Source organism: Drosophila melanogaster, chromosome 2R, assembly GCF_000001215.4.
Source record: "Drosophila melanogaster chromosome 2R".
Lineage (NCBI taxonomy): Eukaryota > Metazoa > Arthropoda > Insecta > Diptera > Drosophilidae > Drosophila > Drosophila melanogaster.
Genome location: NT_033778.4, coordinates 2,111,472 through 2,128,827, shown reverse-complemented (window position 1 = coordinate 2,128,827; position 17,356 = coordinate 2,111,472). Strand labels below are relative to the sequence as shown.

General features: G+C 34.5%; 1 protein-coding gene and 1 non-coding gene across 3 annotated transcripts in view, besides 1 other annotated feature; one reads left to right on the top strand and one right to left on the bottom strand.

Moving 5' to 3' along the window:
• Positions 1-17,356, top strand: part of CG17684 (uncharacterized protein) — a 396,036-nt gene that overhangs the window by 133,288 nt on the left and 245,392 nt on the right. For both annotated transcript variants that reach the window (NM_001015352.4, NM_001276228.1), the window contains one exon: positions 9,584-9,851. In NM_001015352.4, the coding sequence (NP_001015352.3) occupies positions 9,643-9,851 (209 nt within the window). In that variant the 5' untranslated portion in view covers positions 9,584-9,642. The remainder of the gene's footprint in view (positions 1-9,583; positions 9,852-17,356) is intronic.
• asRNA:CR46487 (antisense RNA:CR46487) lies at positions 7,696-10,334 on the bottom strand. The gene has a single exon (NR_167881.1).
• Positions 10,765-17,356: part of a mobile genetic element that runs on past the window's edge.

The following is a 17,356-nucleotide window of genomic DNA, read 5'->3' as shown; positions in this document are numbered from 1 at the left end:
GCGTTCGTCATGCTCGCGCTGAGCGCGAGTGTCGCTCTGACACATAGTTTTATTATTTAAGATAACAAATCACTATATATTTAAGCGATCTTGCATCGCATAGAGCGTCTCTTTCGCTTTCGGATTTTTTTATTTAGTTTATTTTATTTGGTGTTCACTTCACTCAAAACAACCGATTTTGTGCGGAGCACGATAAAAACGTCTTCACACGTCGGCGATCGAAATAATGAAAGGGAATTATTAGCCATCGTTTGGGCTTTGGCCAAATTGAGACACTATTTATATGCGGTGAAAGATATAACTATCTTCACCGACCATCAACCATTGTCATTCTCGGTATCAGACTCTAGCCCGAAAATTAAAAGGTGGAAGGCTCGCATCGAGGAAACAGGTGCGAAGGTAGTCTATAAACCGGGAAAAGAAAATTTGGTTGCTGATGCCCTGTCTAGGCAGCAAATTAATGCCATAGAAGAACAGGACGCAGAATCATGTGGTGATCTCACAGTGAGATTTCCCTCACTCACACCATAGAAACTACGTATAAGCCTCTAAATTGCTTTCAGAACCAACTAATTCTGGAAGAGGCCCGCTTTCCGCTTAAACGCTCTTTTGTTCTCTTTAAAAATAAGAAACGACATACAATCAAATTCACTGACAAGGAATCATTACTCAATGACCTTGCGGACGCAATAGTCCCCAAGGGCGTAAACGACCTCCATTGCGATCTGCACACGCTAGTAACGGTGCAGGACGACTTAGTCCGGAGATTCCCGACTACAAAATTAAGGCACTGCAAAAACTGTAATACAGACATTTTTGGGGTCGAGGAAAGGAGGGAAGTCATATTAGGTGCAGGACGACTTAGTGCGGAGATTCCCGACCACAAAATTCTGGCAGTGGAAAAACCGTGTTACAGACATTTTTTGGGTCGAGGAATGGAGGGGTGTCATATTAGCAGAATACAATTGGGCCCACCGGTCAGCCCAAGAAAATGTGAAACAGGTTCTCACAGGTTCCCAAAAATGGTCCCAAATCAGTTAGATTTCATATAAGTATTATACTTGGTTCCATTTGTATAATTTCCTTTGAGCAATCGGCATAAAATTATAAATTGGATTCTTACGCTTAATTATTACTTAATAACTTATTTTTTGTCTTGATTATAAATTTTATTCTGATCCTCAAAATATGTTCGTTCTGAATAGTGTACCTAATACCCATTATGGTCAGGATAAGAAATTATTTTTCAATAGGGTCGTAACTGGGTAATTTCGAATGAAAAAGCCAAAAAAGTGAAAGTTCTTTAAGTTCTAAGTTCTAAGTTCTCTATGTATTCAATAAACTGCATAAATTTATAAACGAGTATATGAGCTTCTGCAGTCATTCATTCACAAAACTTACGGCATAATTTATTTTATAAAGTTGGATATAATTAGATGCAATTAGATCTATGTCTCAGTTAATTTTTACCCTATCATTTTCATTAAATGTGCCAAAAAGAAATTGAAATGTTTTGCTGGTAAATAGTTAAACCATTTTATTCTTTCATTAGTTTGATTTATAAGTACTTCATTCTGGTCGAGTCTTTGTAATGGTTTTAATTTTTTTTTTTTAATTTTTTTAGGTTTAAATGGGTTTTCTAATTTTCCTGTCAATATAATATTTCTGTCGATCTTTCTTTTCTTTAATTTTTTTTATTTTTTTTATGTGTCAAGGATTGTTTATATTTTGAATTGATTATACGAATTTTTTCATTTATTGTTTGCCTTGCCGTATTGAGTTGCAATTCGATTCCTTCTTCTTGGAGCCATCGAGTAGAGTCAAACTGGAGAAAGCTATGTCTGCCTTTAGTGTTTTGGATTAACGTAACTTATTAAAAATGCGCATTAATGCTTTTCGGCTTTTTATCCAGCCCTTTGTTTTAAAGTGTATCGAATTTAGAATAAATGTCAATGCAACTGGTGTAATGTTTTCCCTTAGATGAATTAATATCTACCACAAATTGGTCTCGACGATGTTCAGGATTCTGAGTTATTTTAAAAGTCATTTTGGTCTTTATATGTTGTGTTTTAGTTATATTGTATATGGTGCATTTATTGATAATATTCTGAATTAGTAATTGGCTATTTGGAAAGAAGTGACTTTCATTAAATAATTTTGTCATTTTCTACCTGTCTTTCATGTGATTGAAGTATAATTTCTTTAAACTCGGCTTATGAACTACATTCTTTAATAGGAAGAGACTGTGAATTACTTTAGTGTTAGTGGTATTTATAATTTCTCTGTGTGCTCTTTGAATAAATTCAAAATCAACGTCGCTCTCTATATAATTGGTAATGATTCTATGAATAAAATGATTAATTAAATTTTGTTTGGCCTTTTCAACTGTCATTACATCATATTGAATTGTGGTAATAGGTTAGCGAATATTGTACAATGCTCTCCTTTTTTTTTGGATTTACAAAAATTGTTTGAAATAGTTTATTGGTTTTTTGATAAATGACTAAGGTTGGTATTTGTAACATAGCATTCGGTTCCTTTAAGGTATGCAGCCATGTAAGAGGTTGATCGTCACTAGCAATGATAAAGTGTCGTCCCAGTAAATAATGTCGAAAAATGTTGGTTACCCAAACTATGGTAAGTATATCTTTTTCGATAGCGCTGTAATTTAATTCGTTCTAATTTAAGTGTTCTGCTAGTAAAGGCAATGGGATGATAAATTTATAAATAATATATAATAATATTATTATAATAAAAAATTTACGATAATATCCGGTTAATCCAAGGAAAGCTCTGATCTCTTTCACCAATTTTTGGAATCGGATATGAATGTATGGCTTTTATTTGTAGAGAGTTTGGTTTTATACAATAAGGGGTGGGGTTACGATGTGGCCAAGAAAACTAGCTTCGTTTTTTAAGACTTCTCATTTATTTAGCTGCAATTTGAAATTTGCTTCTGCGATATTTAAAAAAACTATCTATAATGAATTTAAATGTTCAGTAAGGGATGTGGAAAAAATTATAATATCATCCAATTAAACAGTGTTTGTTAAGCAAAGGTCGAAGTATATTATTCGTGCACCTTTTAAAGGTAGAAGAATGGAGAATGCAATTCTAGATATTTATTCTGGGTCCATTTCTATTTGGTGAAATTCCTTTGCCAAATCAATAGTTATAGAATATTCACATTTTGCCAGTTTATCAAGGATTTTGCGTTTTGAGTTTTCTATAATCCATTACTACTCTACTCTACATTTTTATTTCTGGATTAGGCTTTCTGGATCACCCTTAAATTACAATATATGTCTTTATTATGTTAAAGTCAAAGGGTCTTCTCGTATCTGTGTCGGGAAATATTAAAGAGAACTAGTTTAATTTCTTACACTCCCACTTTTTGTGTTGGACAACCAAATTGGAATTATAATCCAAGTTGAAGGCTGTTCGCGTCTTTGCGTTGGGAAATTTTACGAGAACTGGATAATAAAATTTAAATTATTTTCCACCTGAGGTTCTTTTTTCCGGATACTTTTTGTATCCTACCGACTGCGCCATTGAAATGTTTGTATATTATTGAGTCGAACTAATGGCCCATCAGTTGACTAAGGACACCGCTAAGAAATAAAAAAACTATCAGAGAAATAGTTTTCACGTCCTTATTCTTTTGAATGTAAGTGACAAAAATCTTTTCTATACTATCCTTCTGTTTATATTATTTATAGAGCGAGATCGCCCGCATGGGATATTGATTGTATATAGCTAGCGTATGTGGATTGTGTACATTGCGTGGGATTCGCTCTGCATATTTATATTTCTTTCGAATGTGCTGATTATGTGAATGTATATTTATACTCTTTAAAAGAAAGGAAATACTTCAAAGCGGGTGGGCGAATGTACAAATATATGTACACATATATATGTTCACTTTTCACTGAATGTAGGAATCGGATGGAAGGAAAGAATAGGCGCCGTCGGAAAAATGAATATGGCGACCACGGACAGAATGGAAAATAAAACCGTACCTTTCTTGATTTTCTGAGCAAGGGTGGATCAGGATAGAACCGGCTCGAAGGACCAAGAAGTGGAGGGGGCGGATAAATCCAAATATTACGGCCACTGGATTGGGTCGCGGAGTTGGGCGATTGGCGACGGCTGTTGTTGTCGCTATAAGTCCAAGAAAGAAGACGTAGGGGGTAGCATCACTTCACTCGAACTTTCTTTATTCCCGGGGTAATGAATTGTAAATAAAAAAAGTGCCGCAAGGCCGCGGAGTGATGAACTTGCCGACTGTAAGGATCTGGGCATGACCGTCTGTCCATTTTTCAAATGTTTTCTTATTATATTCACCAACATCTATCGATATCCCAGAAAAATTATAAAATTTCGCGATCGCATTTCTAATAGCTTAGTAACAGGGAAGTCGAATATAGCATTTTTTCATGTTTGTAATGAATTCTACAATTGCTACAATATCTATATTAATTATGTGCGTTGATCAATTCTTGTTTAAAACGCATTTCTTATTTCACCACGAATGACAACTGTATGATATTTGTTAGGCGGTGAAGGTATAAGGTCATCCCATACTGACTTAGTTGAAATGAGTAGAGAAAATGAAGGTTATAGATATTCACTAACCGTTATTGACACGTTTTCCAAGTATGCTAACGACAAAGCAGTTAAGAAAACGTCTGCATCAGGCGTAGCAGAGAACATTTAGTCCGGAAAAAAATTTATATAACCGTTCCTCGTATCGATTAACTTTTTTAGGAAGAGTGGTATCAGTTTGAGCTTCTAATACACAAGGTGGTTGTGTTTTCAAAGTTTTTTTACGAATTTGTTGACATTGATTATGATAAAATTTGTAAATGTGTATGTGTTTAATTTTGAGTGTTTAGGTGCTTAGGTGGGGACTTAGTTGAATTTTTGTATTCGTTTGTTTAATAATGACTATTTGTTCTGGAAGGACAATTTTTTGTAGCTGACCATTAAAATTGGTAACGTTAAGAATCATATGTGGAAAGGGAACTTTTGTTGACAAAATGCTAGAATTGTTTAGTGTTGACGTTCATTTGTATATACCTGTTACTACTAGAGTAAAAAGGTATACTAGATTTGTTGCAAAGTATGTAACAGGCAGAAGGAAGCGTTTCCGACCTTATAAAGTATATATATTCTTAATCAGGATAGCCGAGTAAAACTAACCATGTCCGTCTGTCCGTCTGTATGAACTATAAAGTTGAGATTAACCACAGATTCTAGAGACATAGTATAATCTTAAATTTAAAAAAAATGGCACAATTTTGGATGGGAAGAAAATTTTGTTATTTCTTTAAGTTTTTCTTAATCCTTAATCTTTTAAAGCTGACTATACACAGAGATTCTCGATTTTTTGGAATTTACAATAATTATTACAATACAATAAGAGTTAATTAGTTAAAATCGGAGTTATATGTAAGTGCGTAAAATAATAGTAATAACAAGTGGTGCAAAGCTAATATAATTTTAGTTGCGGATCAATACTACGTCCACCTGGTAATGTTTCTATTCGGAAAAGGTTTGAATTGATATATATAAATTTTAAAGACAAATTTTTTATTGGATACTTTTAATGCCCTTATGGCTGTGGCCAAGAAAAATTTATTACATATCAGAGAAAATCTGGTGACTTTTTCATCGCCTTTAAATTGTTTAGGTTTCCTATCTCACTATTCCCTGCTGAAATATGTCGTCAGTGCCATCAAAATACAAAGCCATGAAGAGTGTTGTAAAAAAACGATTAACAAAAAATTGTCCGATGAAAAAAAAAATCGAATCAAATTCGAGCGCGCTTTAAAAAACTATTTTGAAATAATATTGCATTAGAACATATTGGAACGAAATTGTCCAAGCCTCTGAATATGTAAACTCGTTTTTAAGATCAAAATTGATTTCGGAGCGAAAATCGTCTTCCAGCACAAGTACGGAAACATACACACTATTTCCTTTATTGTTTTAGCACGCACAAGCAAGTGCCTTATATTTTTAGATTTTACGCTCTCAATTTTACGCGAGCCGAGAGAGATCCATTTTGGCCGTCACCAAAAAAGTAGCTGCATATTGCAAATCGAATGTAATGGCCGTTACGCATCTTGATACTGCGCGAGTCGCACGCTTACTCTGCTCGACTGTACTCGTATACGTCCCGAGCTGTCCTTGCAAAATAGTTTTGTGGGCCTCGGCGATCCCGTTATTGAACTTTGCGCACGGCTCGTTCGGGTCCAAGGTCCAACAATGTCCCGTTAATTCAAGCAGCGTCCTCTTTGAACAAGTCCGCACAGTAATCGTTTGATCTCTCTGCCCTTGGCCGTCTCGAGTCCAAGGTCCAGCGCAGTACGTTAGTTCACGGTCTTTCTGATTTTCTGGTTTCTACTGTCCACATTTTACCGTTAGAACTGGTTACCCTCAGTCTTAATCACAGTTGCTAGGCCGCTCTCCAACAACTATATTTTTACGCTATACGAGGTTGTTTCGGAACGTTGCCACGCCAACAATCCACAGAAAATTGCCTATCCGACACCTCTCAAAAATTTCCGAGGTTTGTATAATTTATTTTTTGTTTGGCCGATTTCTATTGGTATGCCAAGAATAATGCCCACAAGCCGCATATACTGCTACCTCTACAATTTGAAACATGTTTGCCATTTTTTTTATTATATTTTTCTTATTACTTCTATATTTATTGGCAAATTCTCTGGATAAGCGACAAAACTGGTTGGTAGTTGAAAATAGTTCTAAGGATCACCAAAAATCATACATTTAAGTTCAAGGTAGTTCCTTTCTTTACCTCCAAGGTGTGATATGGTAGAGTAAAATGGTATAAACGATTAAAAAAGATTTAACAACAAGAGGTAACGAGTAGATGAATGCATTTGACCATTAATTCATGTCTGACCAAAGACGTCGTTACGTTGGATTTTTGTAAAGTTCCATCGATTTGCCAAAAAAAAAAAACAATTGCAACGTCCACTTATAGCTTTTAACTTCGCCCTGAAAGGAGCTCAGGGTGCCACTCGGTATGCTGCATGTAGAGGTGCACTTTTAGTGATGCTCTGCTCTATGCTCGTCGAAATTAGGATGGAATTTTTCTACCTTAAAAAAATAAAAGCACTACTGAAACAAATTGGCTCCAATTTGGCTTATTTCTTATTAGAATTAACTTCATTTTTTTTAATTTAGACTTCAAATACAATATTGATACGATGTTATAGATATCATTTACAATGGATTGGCTCGTCGTGTTCTCCTCACAGCTAACGAAATCGCACTGAGACGAAAGTAAATCGAGTGAACAAGGGTCGTTTGAAAATCTGCCTGCGTGACTACTTTACCCAGAGTTTACGTTGGAAAAGCAAGAACGAAAAGTAACGTGGACGTGGCGTGATACCTGCGTTTCCTAGTAGTATACATCGACGCTCGTTCGACTTTTTTGTTGCAACTGAACATCTTGTGTGAGTGAGAGTGTATATGGACGACTAAGAGAAACTGACAATGAATTTTCTGGAACTCTGCCGCTCTCTCAGTGCACTATGGTCCAGAATTCGTTTTTTAGCATAAAGTCTAAAATTTTATGTCAATATATCGTCTTTAGCTCTTATTTTCTAATAGAAAATTGATTATATAAAAAAAAACCAAAAACAAAATTGACCGAAAGCTTCACTAAATCGTTTTATGAGCTTTTAAAGGTTAAGTGTTAAACAGCTGATTGAGAGAATCCAATTCCCGCCAAATTATTTGCTTACTTTTGGTACGATGGTTAATACGCATCCATAAATTATAGCAAAATATGGAAAATAAATGCCAAGGTATGTTGTTTTTAACGTATTTAGTTAATATATGTGTAGTTGTACTGTTTTTGTGTTGTGTAACATCCAATTTATGTGTATTTTAATAGAAAATTCCCCTGTGTTTCGTATTCGAGTATAACTTATTTTCTGACAATTTCTGACAAAAGTTCAAAACGTCAGTTTGTACCTTTAACTATTGTCTTTGACGGTAAAGTAACATCTTTTGCTCGTTTTCTTAAAATTTGATTATTTATAGGCAAGTTCGAGTTCAGACATAGCGACCTCCTGGACATTTGGAGGCGTAACAATAGGCAAATAAGTTATGTTTCAGATTACGTTTATTCCGCAATCAACAACAATAATCGAAAAAGACAGAAGAGGTTGACAAAAAAATAGTACATTTTGATTATTTATTAAAAGAAAACTGCCCGATTTATTTCCAAACATACCAAGTGGATGGCGTCTAAGATAACAATTCTTGTTAGAGATTTTGAAAACTCCAAGGCGCCACAATAAATGGGACGCATAAACTTATCTTACCAAAATGCAGGAGAAAGATTAAAAAGGAAACTGGCATCCAATCTGGCAAGTGAAAGTGATCACGACACAAGTCTTATGATCCATGCAGCACCTGTTTCTGCTAGAAATGAACGCAAGAGGGACGTTGCCTTTGTTCTTAATGAAACTTTAAAAACACCAGAATTTTCAAGCGAATCGATGATGCAAATTCAATGGCAAAAACCAACTCCTCTTTCACCAGATGAAGCTCTAGCTTATCTCCTGGAAAACACACTGACAATACAGCAATATATAAGCGCCAGGATTTTAAATAAAAGCCATAACAGCGACATATATCCGCCGTATAATGAAGTGATCAAAGCAAAATTACAGTGCCGACCAGAGGGTATAGAAGTAATGGAAAACACTGCGCAAGTGCTATTACAAAATCTCTTGGATCATACATCGCAAAGATTAATTAAGTTGCAATCTGATGTTTTCAATCAATTTCCAGATATATTACATGCACAAATTTGAAAGTGAAGCACTTGGCACACCAGTTTCTGATCAATCTTTGTTTGTAACTTCTGTCATACCCATACAAAATATAGATTCGTTTAATCGGCATATCTGGATAAAATAATAAATAATGTAATAAGTCTTTTGGTCTTTACAGTCTAGTTTTAAACCTGATCCATTAGGCAAAATAATGGATTCACATTCTGATTCTGATTCGAGTTCAGATTCAGAAATTTATAATGTAGAACTAGAAGAAGAAGAGGGCGATTATTTTTAAAGCAACAATATACACACTTTTATAAAAAAAAAACAATAAAGTTTCGTTGACTCCTGAGTCATACCAGTAGTTAATATGGGAGGCAAGAGAGGGCGTGGTCGCACAGATTTTGCGTGCAAACTATTTGTGACTTAACAACAAAATGTACAAAGTTTATAGTCTGTAGCTCAATTTAATAAAAATCTAATTCTGGACCACACTGCAGTGATTAAAACAGGCCAAATCTAACCCCCCCCCACACATTAGAGCATTAAAATAAATTTTGTTTCCCAATTTCTAACGATATTTCTGAAAAATTATGTAAATTCTCGGACTGTGAGTAACGGGCATCTGATATTCGGGAAACTCGACTATAGCGTTCTCTCTTATTTTAGTTGACCATTTCTTAACATAAAAAAATATATATTTTAGAACCGATTTTATTTATTTATTTTTTAAGTTCTTTCAATTTTGAAATCTTTTGCAGATATGCATTAGGCATACATAAATAAATCATAGATATTGGACTGGATTGCCCAGTTGGAAATGCACACTAATATGACGTCAGATCGTAGTGGTGGAGGAGGCGGTTCCTGGAGACTACCACCGGATGAAACTCTGCAGGTGCAAGATCCAAAGCAAAAAGATCATGATTTCGATTTTGATGAAGGTCACAATTGGCGAAGTATAATCTTATCATTGCTTGTTATTAGCTTTGTTGTATCTGGAATCGTAACTGCTATATATTTATTAGGGTAAGTATTTATTATTAACTTATTTGTTAATTTAAGTATACCCAATCGTTTTAGAAAGCAAACATATTCATTCATTTAAATGGATGGTCACAGCCTGAAAGCAATAAACCTTCGCTTTTAAAGCAAATACCACGAAAGTCAAGCTCAATCACTCAAGGCTCAAAAATCTCAAAATTCAGGACGTTCTTTATTCCCAGTTTAAAGTTGAATAAAATTAGTCGTATTGAAAAATGTATGGCGGTTATGGTCGGTTTGTAGAGTAGGAACAGAAAATTTTGTTTAATTGTGGGCGTGTCAGACTTGGTTGGTTTGTGGACGTGGCAGAATGTTTTTATTGAAATCGACCGAAATGACAAATATACATAGATAAAAAAATATCAAAACCTTTTCTATGGGTGTAGACGTAGCAGTTGTGGACGGCTTGTGAGGTTTAGAGTGATCGTTATCGGCACAGTGTTGCCCAAGGGGCCGATGGGATGTGACAGACACATAGCATTTTGCAGCCCTACATTCAACAACGCAGAAGTTAATTATTCCATGGTTTAAGAGAAAATATCCATATTAGTCACAGATTACCCTGTCCACAAACCTGGCTAATGGGCTTGAAGGAACGTTATTTCAAGTTAATGTGTTTAAAAATTCAGCTTTTGAAATATTATTATGAAGTGGCTTATAAGAAAGCTAGCAGATGCTATTAGAATAATAGAACTTCAAATGTAGAATGTAGTCAAAGCTTATTAAACTGTCCATACGTAATAATTCAGGTTGCAAAATAACCCCTGAATAATTTTAATATTCAGTAGTTTGAGAAGCACATTAATAAATAAGGGTAAATAGAGATTGAAGAGAGAATAATAATGTCACAGAACGCAGAATGCAGTTCAATAACAATAATAAATAGGTATAGATATATAATTGCAAATAAATGGTTGCAATAAATAGTTTTGAGTCTATTAAATGGACCGTTCCGAATATGAACTAAGACCAACGCTGAAAATTGAGTTTTGCCAAAATAAAACGAATCAAAATTTCGGGATCGATTGTGTTGTTTATTGATTAACGTTCAGCTTAAGACTGAAAATCAAATGAAAGTGAAAATGAGGAGAAGCCTCTGTGCTTGCTTAAAGAATATGTTAGTGTTTTTGGGAGAGCATTGCTCTTGGATTCTTAAGTGGAGGAGAAGCCTCAGAGAGAGCAGGCAGACTTTAAGATTTGTTTACAAGAATGGCTAAGTGCCGCTGTCAAAGAATTTGTTTATTAGAATGCATACTGCGCAGATGGCATACAGTATGGGGGTGTCAAAATGCAGAGTGGATATTTTTGTTATTTGATCCACATTAGCATGGTGGTCACTTATTGTTTACGTATGCGGCTTTTCAATATGTTTACTCTACGTTATGTGGTTTTGTATGTGAATATGTCACTTCCCTTCCCTTAAAGAGAAGCCTATACTTGGGCTGGGATTGATGGATATAGTAGGGGTAATGGAACGTCTTCCATTTCTATTTGTTGTGCTGTGTTTTGATTTTGATTTTTTCTTAATTTTAGTTTTGCATACAGCATCATGAATGGGTTAAATGATACGTATCTTAAATATAAGTACAATAAAATAAGTATAATGATGACAGTAGTCATAAATATGTAAAGTGTAATATTGTTTTGTGAAATCATTTCATTAATGTCGTTGTGTTTAACAGTTTTTATTTTTGTTATGTTAAGTGGTGTGTATAATGGTGTCAAATCTATTTCTGGTTTAAAGAGATTTTCACTTAGAATTATGCTATTGATTTCTATTTTACATTGGGTTACTTTTATCATTTTGTTTCCTTTTATTTTTATATTATTAAATGAATTTTGACAATTTTGTTTGAGACTTGTTTGGGTTAAATTCCAGGTTACAATTGTGTTTGGTTCTATGTATTTTATTATTTCATCTGTGTGGATTGACTCAAAATTACAAATTGGTTTTAAATGTTTAATAATGTTGGTGACACACTCATTGTTTATTTCTTTATTTTCGTTATTGTAAACTTTATTTTCTCTTTCAAAATATGATTGTGTGTCTGTGTATTCTAGCTGATAGCCGTTCGAGTCTGGGTAAGGGATTATTTTTACTGTATTTATTAATGAAAAGTTAATAGGTATGTGAGATATGATTAATAATTGGTTATCATTGTAATTAATCCAAGTGGATGTTTTAATGTTTAAAATATTTTGGCTGTTTACATTCTCAAGTTTATCGTAGTTTAGTAGTTTGGGATTAAATAGACCGAGTCTGGAAAGCTGCATTCCCATTTCCACATCTTCTATGTATTCTGTAAACTGCATGAGTTCATATAAAAGACTGTTAATGATGTTGCTGTTGTTTTCATAATTCTGTATCTTTTGCATTCCGTCATTTATTAATTGAATAGCGTCATTGAGTTCATGTAAATTTACCGAGTTATGGGCGTTTGTTTCAAGTTTCCTCTGTATATCCACTCGATCATTTTCGTCAAGTGTGCCAAATAGGTATTTAAAAACTGAACCTACAATGTTAATAAGTCCCCGTTTATTTCTATGTCGCAAGGCTATTCCAGCTAGTTCTCTTCTCATTTTGTTGTATAAAAATTTGACCTGGGGTGCATGGTAGTCGGTACGTAGTCTTTGCTCAAAATAATCAGCTATGGTGTCTATTTCAGTTAAATTGATTCTCAAGCAATGATGTTCAAAGGATGATGGTATCTGGACTGGTTTATCAGAAAAAAGGAGATATCCGTGGTTTGTGTCAATATTATTAATTTCAATTTGTTGTCCATGAACTGTTGTGATCAGCATCAGCAGCAATGTTATCAAGTGCCAGGTGCCTGTGAAATTGAGAGCTGATTATTTTTCTTTCGTTTTTTGAATTGTGTTTTGTAGTAGTGAGTAATTCTATTTCTATTAGTAATTTTATAATGATCAGAGTCAGTCTGCTCCACATTTTTTGTTGGCTTAAAAGGATTTTCTAATTTGCCTTTCTGTAGTGGACCTTTTCTGTATCTTGTGTCGACTTCGTACTCCACTCTGTCATTATTTATTTTGTTTATTTTGTTTTCTTTGTTTTGTTGGGTATCTAATATTGGTTGTCCAGCGTAGAGAAATATGTGTGCAGGGGTCTGTCCAGTGGTGTCGTGTTTGGTTTTATGATTGTATATGTTAAGTACTGTTTCCATTTTGCTCAATTTGGTTTCTTCGTCATCGGATGTTTTGATTATGCGAATCTTTTCATTAATTGTTTTATGTAGTCTTTCTATGTCTGCCACACCAGTTTTTGTTGTGTTAAGCTGCAATTCGACTTCCTCACTCTCCAGCCATCTCTTGAGGGCTAAACTGGAAAATGCGCCGTCTCTGTCCGCCTTTAGTAACTTTGGCTTGCCAAGCTGGTTGAATATGCGCATAAGCGCGTTTTTGCATTCTATCCAGTCTTTTGTTTTTATTTCTTCTAATGTGGCAAATTTCGAATAAATGTCTATGCAACTAACGTAATGTTTGCCTTCGGATGAGTAAATGTCTATCATGAATTTTTCGCGGCAATGTTCTGGTTTGGGTGTGGTTTTCATTGGCATGTCTGTATTTCGGTGCTCTGTTTTTGCCAGATTGCAAATACTGCACTCATTTATTATATTCTGAATAAGTAGCTGGCTATTAGGGAAATAGTAAGTTTCTCCGAAAAGTTTAGTAGTTTTCTGTATGCCTGGGTGTAGAAGTTTTTCATGAGCAGTCAAGATCAATTCCTTAAATTCCGCATAAGTGGTTATGTTTTTTAACAAAATCGTGCTACGCAGGATTTTTGTATATTTGGTGTTTATGGCTAATTTATGTGCGGCTTGAATGACTTCGAAATCAGCGTCACTCTCAATATACAACGCACTTTTCTTACCACAAAAATGGTCTATCAAATATTGTTCGGCTTTTTCCCTGGTCATAATGTCGTAAAATATTTGGGTGATGTGTTTTTTGAAATATTTCGTAACTTTAATGTCTGGTGGTCCTTTTGAAAATATAACTTGTCTGTTAAATGTATTTAGAGGTCTTTCTGTAATAAAAATTAAATCACTATTGTCCTCTTCTGCACTATGTTGGGTTTGTTCGCTCAAATATGTCTCCTCAAGTTTTATTCTGGACAGAGCATCCGCCACGCAATTTTCTTTTCCTTTTATATATTTTATATCAAAATCGAATTCGGATAATTTTACTCTCCATCGGGTCAGTTTTGAATTTGGGTCTTTCATACGGTACAACCAGCTCAATGGTTGATGGTCACTGGATATTTCAAAGTGTCTTCCAAGTAGGTAGTGTCGAAAAGTCTTTGTCGCCCATACAATTGCTAAGAGTTCTTTTTCAATTGTGCTGTAATTTATTTCGTGTTCATTAAGTGTTCGGCTAATGTAGCTAAGTGGGTGTCCATCTTGTGACAGTACTGCCCCCAAAGCGACATCACTTGCGTCTGTGGTTAAAGTGAATTTCTTTGTAAAGTCGGGTACTTTAAGAATTGGGTCTTCTGATATTAGATATTTTAATTTTTTAAATGCAGAGTCATATTCTGGGTTGGTAGTGTCAATTTTCATGTTCTTTTTTAAACACTTAGTCATGGGTTTGGCTATGTCTGCAAAGTTTGGAATAAATTTACGATAATATCCTGTCAGTCCAAGAAAAGCTTTTATTTCTTTTGGTTTAGTGGGAATTGGATATTTTTGAATGGCTTCAATTTTTTCAGGGTTTGGTTTTATTCCATCTGGTGTTAGAACATGTCCTAAAAATGTGGTTTCTTGCTTGAGAAACTCACATTTGTCAAGCTGTAATTTAAGGTTGGCTTTTGCTAATTTTTCGAAAACTAGTCCGAGCGATTGCAGGTGTTCATCAAGGGATGTCGAGAATACAATTATGTCGTCCAAATACACAAGACAGTGTTTGTTTAAGAGTGGTCTTAAAATATCATTCATGCACCGTTGAAAGGTGGCTGGCGCGTTTTTTAATCCGAATGGCATGCGCAAATATTCATAATGACCGTGCTTGGTAGAAAAGGCTGTCTTTGAAACTGATTCTGGATCCATTTCGATCTGGTGGAAACCCTTTGCCAAGTCTATAGTTGTGAAGTAATTACATCTGCCCAATTTTCCCAAGATTTCGTCCATGTTTGGGATTGGGTGTCTGTCTCCTACTGTTATTTCATTTAATTTTCGGTAGTCTATTACAATTCTAAATTTCTGTTTGCCTGATGCATCTTGTTTCTTTGGAACCACCCAGATGGGGCTATTGTAAGGTGAATTACTGGTACGTATAATACCTTGATTTAGCATATCTTGTATTTGGCTTTCGACCTCCTGTTCATAAGCCTGTGGGTAACTGTATTTAGAGTAAAGTGGTAGATTGTGCTTTGTATTGATAGTATGTTTGGTTTGATTAGTAAATGTCAACTTATCACCTTCATGGTACTGTATGTCATGGTATTTCTGCAGGAGTGCGCACAATCTTTGTTTTTCTTCGTTATTTAAATGTTCCAATCTGTATAGGTCTGATTCTAAAATGGGTGAAATTTTATTTGGCTGTCTGAGCATGGTGTCAGGTATCATATTTACATTTTGAAAATGACTCTGTTCATGTGTTGCTATTCCTTCTATTAATTTGTATTTGTTGTTGTAAAGAGTTACCTCTTGATCGCGGTAACTTATTGTTGCTTTTGCTTCTGCTAAAAGTTTTCTTCCTAATAAAAGATCGTAATTCTCAGAGAAAGGGTGCAATAAAAATTCATTTGTTGTTGGGAACAAAATCTTTGAAGGTATGATTATACTTTTGTTGACAATGAGCGGTCCATTGCTGGTATGAATAAAAGTACTAGTATTCTGGATTGGTAAATCAAATATATTTTTAGATGTCATGTTAACTGTTGATCCGGTATCAATAAGGCATTTCAAATTATTTTCTTTGTATTTAATTGTTATATATTGGGGTTTTCCAAGGCTTGTGGCTGAAAATTTTCGGCCTGTTCAACATTGGGTTCTTGGTTGTCATTGTTTGTCTCGTCTGTATTAATCTGCTGTAACTGTTGTGTTCTTTGTAAATTTTGGTTGTTTTCGTCAATTTGATATTGATTTTCTGGATAATAGTCTGAATGGTCGTAAGTTGGATAATAAAAATAGTCATATGGAACACACTGCTGATAAAAAGCGTCCTCTTGATATAATGTTTCGTCAACACTCATCCCAGTCTGTCCACTATTAGCTGGTCTTAATCGTTTTATTGGTCGATTGGGTACATAGGAACTTGAATTTTGTGTTGATTGTTGATTTTGATATTGGGGTTGTTGTCCGAACCTATTCTGATCGAATGCATTGTTTCGATTGGTGTTAAAAATTGGTCGAGATGTAAAGTTTGTACGTTAATTTGGTTGAAAAGCATTGTTTTGTTGGCTTGGTTGGAAAACATTGTTTTGTTGGCTTGGTTGAAAAACATTGTTTGGATTAGGGTGGTAGGGTATTGGATGACGATAAAGTGGGTTATTAGTTGGTGGTGTTTGATAAATTTGTGGAGCTTGATATGGTATTGGTGAATTATAATGTAGGAAAGGTGTTGGATATTTTCTGATATTGTTAGACTGATTAGTATTTTGATTAAAGGACTTTTGTGGCTTATCAGAGAAATTTTGTTTTTGGACATGTGTACTTGTATGATTTATTTGTTCGTACATGCCCTTCTCTTGTAAAAGGTTTATAAGTGATCGCAAATCTGGTATGTTGTGGTTATTTATTCTTAAATAAATGTGTGTAGGTAATTTTTCAATTAGTGATTCTATACTGGATTTTATTAATTTCAAATAAAAAGTCTTTTCTTCAAGATCTTGCTCTAATTCAAGCTTACTAGTAAGTGTTTGTCTGCGGCTTTCTGCTTCTTCCAGGAATGCTCGTACATTGCCTCGAAATGGGGTCTTTCGAAACTCTTCTAAAAGAACGTGGTTAGGGGTCTGGGGTTTATAGTTGAGTACCAATTGTCTTCTAAGCTGCTGCCAGGTGTACATGTCATAGGCTCCAATGCAGCGCATAACTTCTCCGCTGATGCTGCGTTCAATATGCCCAAATATGATCTGCTGTTGGCGTTCATCTCCGGTAGCATAAAGAGCCAGTATGTAATCAATTCGACTCACAAAGGTGTATAGTGAGCCTGGATCACCGTTGAATTTCTCCACATTGCCAATCTGGTAGGCAACCTGGGTCATGTTGCTGTCTGATAGTGGTGGCACAATTGCTGGTTCTTGAGCCATTTTTGATTTTTGGATTATTTATTTATTTTTTTTATTTATTTTTTTTTTTTATTATTATTATTATTTAGTTATTATATTATTATTATCGTGTATTTTTTTTTTGTTTTTTTGTTTTTTTTTTTTTTTTTTTTAATATAGTTTTTAATATTTTTATATTTTTTTAATATTGTTTAATTTAAAATGTTGTCTTTTTATTTATTATTCTTATTTTTAATTTTTATCATAT